At 31.3% G+C, this 11,182-nt stretch overlaps 3 protein-coding genes across 3 annotated transcripts; all 3 read right to left on the bottom strand.

The window, feature by feature from the left end:
• Window positions 1–3,541: 3,541 nt before the first annotated feature.
• On the bottom strand, window positions 3,542–4,579 carry LOC105639040 (RING/U-box superfamily protein). The gene has a single exon (XM_012222976.4). The coding sequence runs from the start codon at window positions 4,456–4,458 to the stop codon at window positions 3,712–3,714; it is 747 nt and encodes a 248-aa protein (XP_012078366.2). The 5' UTR covers window positions 4,459–4,579; the 3' UTR covers window positions 3,542–3,711.
• Window positions 4,580–5,135: 556 nt separating this feature from the next.
• LOC105639038 (uncharacterized) lies at window positions 5,136–6,281 on the bottom strand. Its single transcript, XM_037635961.2, has 3 exons — window positions 6,041–6,281; window positions 5,843–5,943; window positions 5,136–5,742 (listed from the first exon to the last, which is right to left on the bottom strand). Exons 1-3 carry the CDS (start codon window positions 6,154–6,156, stop codon window positions 5,237–5,239), a joined length of 723 nt encoding a protein of 240 aa, XP_037491889.1. The 5' UTR covers window positions 6,157–6,281; the 3' UTR covers window positions 5,136–5,236.
• Window positions 6,282–6,647: 366 nt separating this feature from the next.
• Window positions 6,648–10,395, bottom strand: LOC105638973 (proteasome subunit beta type-3-A). Its single transcript, XM_012222899.3, has 7 exons — window positions 10,254–10,395; window positions 9,967–10,148; window positions 9,756–9,863; window positions 8,735–8,824; window positions 8,067–8,151; window positions 7,195–7,289; window positions 6,648–6,988 (listed from the first exon to the last, which is right to left on the bottom strand). Exons 1-7 carry the CDS (start codon window positions 10,257–10,259, stop codon window positions 6,940–6,942), a joined length of 615 nt encoding a protein of 204 aa, XP_012078289.1. The 5' UTR covers window positions 10,260–10,395; the 3' UTR covers window positions 6,648–6,939.
• Window positions 10,396–11,182: the final 787 nt, after the last annotated feature.

Here is an 11,182-nt window from a genome sequence, read left to right as displayed (position 1 = left end):
AGTAAAAGGAAATTAATTAAAAACCAAAAGTTATTATTTCATTATCAGCAGATTAAGTCCAAACAAACTCTCCCAATTCCGGCTGCCGAAATAGCAAAATCCATTGAACGTGGAGAAAGTTATAGTGTGAAATCAACTAATTAATGATAAGACCAAAACACACTCATTCCTATTTGAAATAATTTTCAACGGCTAACATTGATGCTTTAGTGTAAGAAAAAAGAAAAAAAAAACACGTTTTGTCAACTTTTAGCGTGGCATTTTCAACGATAAATGTACCTAATTTAGCAAAGTCATTACATATCTAATTTAATTAATTAAACAAATACCCATAAATGAAAACATTCAACCTAATGATCTATGTTGTGTGTGAAACAAGAAGAAATAGTAGAATTTCAATCACATCATCATACTGAAACTTGCTCAGCAAGATTAGCTAGTCTTAGTGGGTAAGCGTGACAGTTAATTATTAATTATTTTAATTAATTTATAATAATATTTTGTGTCTAAGTTAAATGTATACCTAGTCATTTTTTTTGTTGGCCTTTTTGACCCAAGAAAGGGGGTCTTTGATTTGCTAGGGGCTGGACTATTTTTATTTCGGTAAATTGACAAAAGAGACAAGTATTATAATGTTGTATAATAGCCGCCATTTAATCTGTCTCATGTTATAATTATCTTTTCCACTTCTGAGTTGTAATCTGAAATTATTTCAACATCGGTCCATTACTGGTCCCAACTTGCTGAATTATGACAGGTAAAAGCTTAATTTTTAAATTTAATTAGGAATTTTATAGCGAATAAAAGAATACAGTGAAGGATATAATAGGAATATCTATTCTTGCATAAAAAATTTGAGCTAGACTCTGCGTTTTCTATATTAATAAGAAGATCATTTAGATCACATTTGAAACAAGATATTTTAGTCGTAATATCTCGAGTACCTTACTAGAAATTTACATACTCATCAAGCAATAAGGTAAATTATTAGTACACTTATTTTTGTTATTTTAATAAATTAACCTAATTGAGCATTTCTTATTGCTAAAAAACAAAAGAAGATATATGGTACTTTGAAATAAAAATGATAAAGATAAGCATGTGGAAAGATCCTAGTAGATGTTTCCTAGAATGTTCGTAACCGTAGATGTTATATAATTATATATTTTTAAAAAATTTATATATAATAGTATTTGTTTTTGTCCCCGACAAGCTGCATGCACTTGTTATTACTTTTCCCTTTCATTGGATGGGATGGATTTTTCTTAATATTATTTTATATTTTATTGGAGACTCGAAATGATGTTTACGGTCCTAAACCATTTGTCTTTCTCTGGCCCTTCCCTTCCTGATGCTTAATGCTTGCTGCGGACGTGTTTGACTGTTTTCTACTTATCATGCTCAATATAATAATAATAAGAAATAAAATATTTTGGTCCCTTTCAAAAATAAAATATTTTAGTTAAAATAATTATTTTGCTACAGTGAAATGTTTCAAGTTATCTCGATCGTATAAGTTTTAATATATTTAATGAATAAAAGACATAAAACGTTATCTTTTACTATGCAGCTCGTAGTATTTTTTCAGCTGTTGGATTTGTCATTAAATAAAAAAATAATTTTTTTTGGAAAATGAATTTTTGTTACAGTATATATAACATACATATATAAAATGATTTACAGTCATTTGAAATTCACAAAATTTATTATTTTGTTAAATAAAATATGTAAAGTATTTTAATAAACATAATGCTGGGTAGGTTAAAACTTGAACAAAATATTCTAAATGAGACCTACCTAATTTTTAATTAATAATTTCGTTCATGCATCTAACTTACATGATCATGCATCTAATTAATTAATTAAAATTCTTAATTACTATTTGAGTGTGAATTAATTTGAGAGATTTAAAATCCATACCAAATAAATTACTCTTCTCCTTTCGTCATCACGTGAGTCTTTATGCACTAGACAATACACAAGACTCTCTAGTCTCCTTGCATGCTTTGTATATTTTAAGTTTAATTTTTATAATTATATAAAAAATATATGCTTTACGGTCCAAAATTAATATTAATATTATAATAGTAAAACCTTGTTGATGTCGGAGATATTTTGTTAAGGCATGAGGCAGCTGTAGTCCAATGGCGGCTTTCAACCTTCAAGTGGTATGGTCTGTATATATGCAAATTGCACAATATGTTAAAAGATGGATTTGAAATTCCCATTTCTTTTTTTTTTTTTTTCAAAATTTATTTTTTGTTTGCTTTTGTAATTTTTGTACTTATATATTTATTTTTTTTTCTAGGATATTATAATGGGTCGGCTTGACCTTGTCTTCTCTTATATTTGTAGACTTTGATGCATGGTTTCTGCTAATTGTGGGTTAATTAATATATAATTTCTTTTTATTAAGGACTCAGTGGGACTTATCTGTTGAAATTACTTAGTTTATACTTTTCCAAAGTTATAAAAAATGGTCTTCTACTTCTTGTCTTCCAAGCAAGTGATGAGGTGGCTTTACACATTATTACTAATTTATTATAATGTATAGTCAATTAATAAATTAGTGGAACAATTTTTGTCTTTTAATAATTATAATGAAAATACTAGTAACAGCTTAATTCTAGCACAAGCATATAGTATTACAAAGTTACTAATCCTAAATCCATTTCAGAGTGTAATTACAATACAAAGATAAAAAAAATACGGTTTTTCGATCATTAAAATTTGAGTTAGAGCGCAATTGCAACTATTCAAAAAAAAAAAAAAAAAATGGGAGTGAAAAAACATAATTTGAGCCTCTTAATTCGGAGCACATATTCACCTTTTTCTTTTAAATGGGCCTTTTGTTAATCACGGGATTACATAAAAGCATATCTAATATTGTAGTTTGGTACAAGCCCAGCCCAAACTGATGTAACCTGACAAAAATCTACTGCATGGTATCAGTTAAAATAAAGAAACAAAGGAAAGGAAAAATAAATCTATTCTATGGTATAGGAGTCACAATTTTTCTTATAAGGTAGATTTTTTATTTTTGAAATCAAATTACCAAAATGAAATGTATTATTAAAATTAATATTTTTTATATTATTTAATATTTTAAAACAAAATAATAATATTGAAGCTGGAAACTAAGAATATCTCAAATTTGAATACATTCAAGATCAAATTAATTAATATATATATATATATATATATATATATGTTGACACAAATATTACAAAACCTGAACACTAAAAATGATATTTCTTTATCATTTCAATCTATTTTTCAAAGATAATATTTTTTTAGTTATTATAGTCAATTAGATATAGTTTGATTCAAGTAAAAAGTTTCGGGTTCAACTTCTATTATACACAAAATATAGCCTCCTCTTCTTTCATATATATATATATATAGCCTCCTCGCATAAATAAAATATTTAAGTGTAATTAATAATTAAAATTAAACTTTTCTTTGCAATAAAATGGATATTAATAGGCAAAAAGGAATCAAAATAACATTCAAAAGGAAATTAAAATGAAACTAATTGTAATTACAACAAAATGAATTATATATATATGATTTGGAAACACATACAAATTTATAGACAAACCTATTCTTATTCAGCAAATTAATTTTAAACATTTCAAACAAATTTTTTCCCTTATTGATATTCTTTCCAATTTACAATCAAACACAATATTATAAGTTATAATTAACAAATTAAACAACATTATTCCTAACAATCTTTGGTGATGAAACTTCAGAATTACAAATGGGGCAAATTTTCTTGATTTGAAGCCAATTGCTTATACATTCAGAATGGTAAGGATGATCACAAGGAAGAGCTACTAATGATTCATCTCCTTCATATTCCACTTGACATATCACACATCTATCAATCCCACTTTTATTTTCTACACATTTGTGCTTAAATGGTTTTAAGCACTTGGAAATTTCATCCATAGATAATCCTCTCTTCTCTTCTCCTATAAATTCCCCTAACGCAATCAACTCTTCGTAAGATAGCTCGTCTGGATCGATATCATCTTCCTCCATATCATCTTCATCACTATTGCTATCTTGGCCTTCAAGAAACTCTAATTCTTGACTTTCAAAGAATTCATAATCATTTCCATTATATTCTTCGCTCGAACTTTCACTTTCATCATCTTCTTCCTCTTCCGAATCGCTCTCCATGTTTGCTAAGACATGAAAATCTCTCTCTTGCTCTTGCAAAGCCATCGCGAAAGCAAAATCGGAATGAACTTGATCAAGACCGACGAAAGTAACCCTACTTGCCGCTTGCTTTCTTTCTTCATCATCCATCGACCTTTTGCTTTCTTGATTGTCTTCCATTGAAGGGTATTGAAATCTTGAAAGCGCAATAGAGAAGAGAATTTTTATTGGATATATATGAAGAGAATAATGATTAAAAGGATCCTTCTTTGGGCAAAAGACAACTTCCATGCAAAGGAACAAGAAAAATATATGTCTCTATATATGTAATATTAGATGCAAACCAAAATTCAAGATTCCTAGTTTTTCCAAGTTTAAAGTCTAGGGTTAGGGTTATACCAATATTCTTATCTGGTATGTTAACCAGCTATGGACGGAGGTTGGAGCTTTCTTTAGGGATAAGGCAGCTTTTCTTGCGAAGCAATTGAAATTCACTTCTCTTAAGTTATTAGTTTGGACCTTCCAAATTAATTATTACAAAGTTCAATCCGTTAAGCTTTTGTATAGAACCATTTTTGTCTCACGGCAATCTACCAAATCCAACCACATACGTCTCTATTATTTCCTGTTGGTACTCAAAAATTACTTATGTTTTTGTAATTGTCTTCCTCATGCAAGAGAGGGAAATATATTCATTAGAGCCCTAATAGTTCAAATTAGTAGTAAATCCAATTTTCAACCAGGCTAGAATCTGAGTTATATATGCTCATAGGTCTATTTTGTTCGGATTCATGATGTTAACGTGGTATTAACGTTCCACTTTCTTAATTGATTCAGTAAGGACCAAATAGATATTTTTCCGTTTTTGGTCTAACCAATCATTCAGTTTCTAATTTTGTCCTAATAAGACCCAAATCTATCCTACAACTGAAATTAGAAATTGGAATTGAACATGATAAAATGTTCAAGAACCAACTTAATTCTCAAAATCAACTTAATTTTGGAGCTAGAAAGTTGATAAAATTAAGAGATACAAAGAATTCAAATCAGTCACTGGTAATACATGTGTTCACCACCTTACTTTAGAATAAAGCCTAGGCCTAAGATTTGTGCCTTTCCGTACAAATCTTGATGAGTGAACAACCCTGATCTTATGATTGGTACTATAATTTCCATGTTTGATATTGCTGTAATTTCTTCCATAACCATACTCCGATTCTGCACTTAACCCTACTTGAATCCGATGATTTCTTGTTCTTATATATTTCCTCAAGTGGTGAATTCTCCTGTAATCTCTCCTTCCGCGCCGAGACAACGATCTACTTGTAACCTCCATCTCCGTGCTCCTAATAGCTTCATAATTATAGTCTTGTATTTCACTTGTAGAAAACTCAGTACTAAACTCTCTTCTCCGGCGATGGCTTATGAGCATTTTAAAATTATTACACAGGAAAATGAAACAGCATTCCCATAAAGAGAAGCAAGAAATTAGGCATGCCCATATCATTTTGCAGAGGCTATGAAAAATACATTCATAGATTCCCAGTTTGTAAGAGAGATAGAAGAATAAGAGCACTGCAATGTGTTAACATAGTAAAACAGCAAATTAATCTATAATTACAATTTATAATTATGAATAATTATATTGATTCACAGAACATATATTCAAACTTACCGATGTGGAACAAAGCCAGGACCATGGCCAACTTTAGAAGATTGGCAACGCAGAAATTTTCTATGTAACAAATAAAATCCCATGTTGACCCACAAACTGAACTGCATCATATGGATATGCAAATAATGTAAAAACAAAAATGTGTAAAAAAAGAAAAGAAAAACTAACAGACAGATACAGATGAAGATATTTAAATACCTGCAAGATTTTCCAGCAAGAAAATCGAGTGGAGAGGAAAAAAAATTGGTTATAACTGTAGTGAAACCGGAAACGAACGATTTAATTATATTCCCCATATAAAATCTAATGAACATGTCAAGTGTTCATGCAACCTCGAGTTTCTTATTTCCTAATTTTTTAGTAGTCGTATAGAAGTTGAATTAGTTATCTATTAAAGCCAAATTTGCATTACCATGAAGAATGGTAATGAAATGATAAAAAGAAAGTGGAAGAAACATGTCCTATAACTGTTTTTCCAAATGTTTAGACCAATGACCAATTAGTGATGTTTTTACATTTTTCAATGAAAAGTGTTTATTTTTAACTTTCTAGAGTAACACAAGAAAGGATGGAAAATATATGAAGACAGATATCTTGTCTTTGGCCTTTGCTTTTAGTGTGGCCAGTGACGTAAGCCATATCATATGGTCCTGCCCCACATAAGATAAACGGGAGGCAAATATCTCGCCATTGATCAATATCAGCAGCAAGCAACATATGAGCACTCCTAAAAATTTTACGTTCCAGAGTTACCATAATTGAATAAAGGTTGAAATAGGTGTATCAAATAGAGAAAATAAAACCCTTCACAAGAATGTTGAAACAATCGCATAAGAGAACTAAATTCATCCATAATGTTTGCATTGCTCTGAAAAACAACCGACAAATAAAACTTTGGCACTACAAGCTGCATTCAAATATCATAACAGTAATGTCAAGTTATCAAGCCCAAGAATACTTTGATTTCAAGTTACTAAACAACCGTCTTGACGAAACCAGATGGCTCAGATCACATTCAAATTGGAGTTTGGTTAACAATATTGAACAACGGGTGGCCTGATCTGTGTATAGAAGGGCTTGGCATCTATGAACAAAGTTCAATCCATCCTTCCCTTTAAGATTCTTTCTGTAACTTCCGTGGGAGTACTGCAGCATACAAACATCAAAGAAAAGAAATGTTAAGACTGTTAACCATTACCGGTGGCTAAATCCTGGAAGGGACGGTCCTTGTTTTTATGAAGAATTATTCTAGACTTCATAAGGCCATTGCACCATGCTTAGTGCAAAAGAGCTTTCTTCTACAAACTAAAGCACATATTACTGACAGAAAAACAAAAGATACAGATGCATACACAACATAGACGTGTCCTCCCCAACCGCTCAGACAGTCCCGATCTACTGATGATAGCAATGCTTGAGACACGGTTTCAAACAATTCTTCAGCTTCCTGATCACAGGTTGAAATAGAAAATTATTAATGCTTCCATCATTGGCATGCAGCAACAAGGGTATATTTTAGCATTAAAAATTAAATCAGCTAAAACAAAATTCCAGACGCTAGCCAATAAGTGTATAACATTTTGGCTAACAGTCCACTGGAATAGTTTCTTTTTGGGAAAGCTCCAGCATGATGTGGAACATAACAAAGCCAGAGCAACAAACAACATTCCATAGATTCCTAATAAATTACATAACTTCCACTACATAATACAACTGAATGAGTAGTTCATTTCTATTCAATTGTATAATTTTCCAGCCCTACTCACTTTAAGTCAATTACTAATAAATTTTGAATGAAGCTTAATCTCACTAGCACAGAAATTAAACTTGAGAGTTAGGCTTCAGTTCAACATTTTAATAAGGAGAATAGGAAGGGAAGAGGGATTTTAAGATTGCAATTTTGAGCCTGACGCTTTGTAGGAGGAGTTAATTATTAATGAAGGATAAATATGGAAATTCATAGAACTTTACTCTTACTCTATCCTTGATGGGAAAGAGTTAGCTTTTATGCGCCAAAGAGAAACTCCTTTTTTTAGCTATTTTCCCTAAAAATTTCCTTCTCCCTCATTGGTGTAATCTGGGAAGAGGAATTTTGTAATTTGCGCATTCACCAATTTGTTGCACTGTTATGTATTATCTCCTATAAAATTAAAAATTGAAACACCATTCTCAAGCCAAGCAATCTGTATTAGATCAGTCTCAAATGATAAGTCAAATAACCAACCATGTCAGGCTTGAACAATGATTCACATGCACCATATAGTGACTCTGATGCTGTGCCTGCAACAACAAAATCTTTTGCAAGTTCCCTGCATTCAACAAAGAAAGAACATATAACCAGAAAATACAACTTTCAGCAGAACCCATAAGTAAATACAGCAACCAATGTCAGCTGAAATTTGCTTCAAATATTAGCCAGATAGCGGCTTGATTTTGTGCTTAAGGCCTCAGATGCTACTTACAGGTGCAACAAATAATTTCAATACGACCAGCTCATATCTACTAAGAGGCAAATAAGAGTACTTCAACACTACAGATCATTTCTATGGCCAAAAATGAATGACTCCAAGAAAGTCCAGGCAAATGGACTTTCCTGTAAAAGTTAAAATTTAGTTTATCAATTTCCAAGGTGCAACATGAAAGGAGATAAGGGAGTATCTGAGAAAACAAAAGAAAAAAATATTACAGGCTATAATTTAGTAAAAATTATTGAAGAACACTAAAGGAACAAAAGGAACATTCAGAACATTCTTGAGCTTTCTGCCAATCAATTCAATAAAATATAAATAATGAATCCTTAATGTAGATACTAGAACATTTAAGTCACTAAGGAAACTCTGCATTGTGTGAATTGAGTTTGAGACAATAATAAAGGGAAGAAATTCAACATACTTGGCACCAATAGAGTCCGTTGTGCATATGAAGGGCTTATCTTCATCACTCAATCCAGCGATTACAGGTTGGCAGAAGTATGGACCAAATCTGAGATAGAGTAATAACTGCATTTCATTTTTTATGCACGCAATAGAAAACATAGATGCTCTAAATAAACTGTGTAATATAGAGAATTTTAGAGCAAGTAACTGAAACAAAAACAGTAGAAACAGATATTAAAAGATAAATAACCAAAATCAGAGTTGAAAACAGTGCTAGAGTTTTCCCAAATTGACCAGGAACAAATTTCATCCGAAGCATATTGTACTGTGCTATTTACCTATGCATTGAGTGCACCATATTGAATAAAAAATTTATATAATAGTATCTACAGTGATGGCAAATTTATTCATAATCCCTCAATTCAATGTCACCTAAAAAATCACTTACAAAGAAGGCTAAGATTACGTTCTTTTTTCCTTTACTTTAATAAAGAGCATTTTTCAACATGGAAAACTGAATTACATGTTCAGTATGTAAATGCATAAAATAAGTGTTGCTACACAAGAGTTTCCAAACACGACTATTCCAACATATCCAAATTGCTTTCGGTAAGATACAAAATGCCATTTTTCTACTCAATAGATCACTTCAGCTTATTAACGATGGCACCGACTTCAGTTCCTTAAGGTTTGACAATGTATAAACCCTCAAGCACTTTTGCTATCTCAGCCTTAATATTAACAATAAAGTTACGAGTATAACCCAGCACACAATACTATACACAAAGCTGATAAGCATCGCACTAGCTGCCTTTTCTTTTCAAATAATAATGATGTTATATGATGTGAAAGTGCATAAAAGAAACAATTTTTGCCGATAGTTATTAGACCTTAATGAGAGAAAAAAAAAAAGAAGAAAAAAACATTGACACGCCTTAAGAAGATACAGATGTAAATTAATTCCAGGAGCGAGAACAATCATGAAAGCTAATACTGGCAGTCACGACCATTAATTGGAAAAAGGAAAAACTTCACACCTTTTCTCATAAAGGAGAGCAGAGACAAGACTAGCAAATGTCTCAGGCTTCATGTCCCTCTCTTCTCGAAGCTGATACAATTTATGCCGGAAAACAAGCCTCTGGTACCTAAACATCCCAATAAATAAGTAAACAGAAGGATAAAAAAGGACAAAAATAACACCACAAGCTACAACAAAATCCTATTAAACTAGATAGAGAAAGAAAATACAGAGTTTGCGCGTCAGTAGCTAGGCCAGAGAGACCAAGGAAGAGCTTATCGTGGATTTTATAGATTCGCTGGAAATCAGTGGCGATGGTTTGAAGCTGGACACCAAGTCGCCGATCGCTGGCTATGGCGAAGCAGTTTTTGCCCACCATCGCAATTAGGGCACTTCCATTGTACTCGAAGATCTGCAATTGACTCCCATATCAATTATCTGGCACGCTCATACACGAATTTATACTGAAATTAGGGTTTTGAGAGAGAGAGAGAGAGAGAGAGAGGGGAGAACTTACCGACATTGAGATTGAGTTGGAGAGGGTATAGCGAAAAAGGCAAACGGAATGAGATCGTTGTTATTTCAATAGAGGGAGCTTCTGAAGAAAACAAACTGAAAAAGAAAAGCTACAGATGTGTAATGGTGGTTTTGGCTTGGGTGTTACTCCAGGCTCTTACTTCCAGCCGAGAAAAAAGATCCGACCCGCTTTTCGGCACCGTAATTCAGGAGGTGCTGCTGATTTGAATTTGGGCCGGTATAGTGAAAACGAAAAATGGACATTCGACCTTCCAAAGATTTATGGGCCTATAAAAGCCCATAACTAGAAAGATATACCGAGACTCATGATGGATATAAAATAATTAGGTTATTACAAATACAAGGTGGTAATAGAGAAAGAACATAAAAAGATATATTCAGATTTATAATGGATAGTAAATAATTTGTTTATTAAAATGTGGAAGGAGATTTATATGCACCTACCAGATTATGTCGTGATCTAGTGAAAAGATTTTAAACTAAAATAATTTATATTTATATTGAAATCGACAATGACCAATTAAAAGATTTTCTATTTATATTTCAATTCTTGTATATGGATATTTTTAATTCGAGTTACAAATATAAGGAAACGAAACAACTAATATTTAAAAATTTTTTAATTAAAATATTATTAATATGAAGGAATTTTAGGCAAATTTTATAATATATGAGGTTGAATCCTCCAATGTTATACATAACTATTTGTACTTGTAAAACTTTCCCTTTGAAAATTTACATTTTGTCTGAAGATTAAGATATTGTTAGTTTGTTTTATATATGAGCATCTATCTTTCTATCCAAAAGTTGGATATAATAGATAAGTAAGCAGTTTAAAATTTTTTAAATTATATATTTTTTTAATTTATTTTTTAATAAATATATATGATAACGTGATAATGATATTTG

This window comes from Jatropha curcas, chromosome 9 (genome assembly GCF_041381405.1).
Source record: "Jatropha curcas cultivar XTBG-Jc1 chromosome 9, XTBG_Jcur_1.0, whole genome shotgun sequence".
NCBI lineage: Eukaryota > Viridiplantae > Streptophyta > Magnoliopsida > Malpighiales > Euphorbiaceae > Jatropha > Jatropha curcas.
Note: the sequence above shows the minus strand (reverse complement) of the source record. Positions and strands in the feature narration are given on the sequence as shown.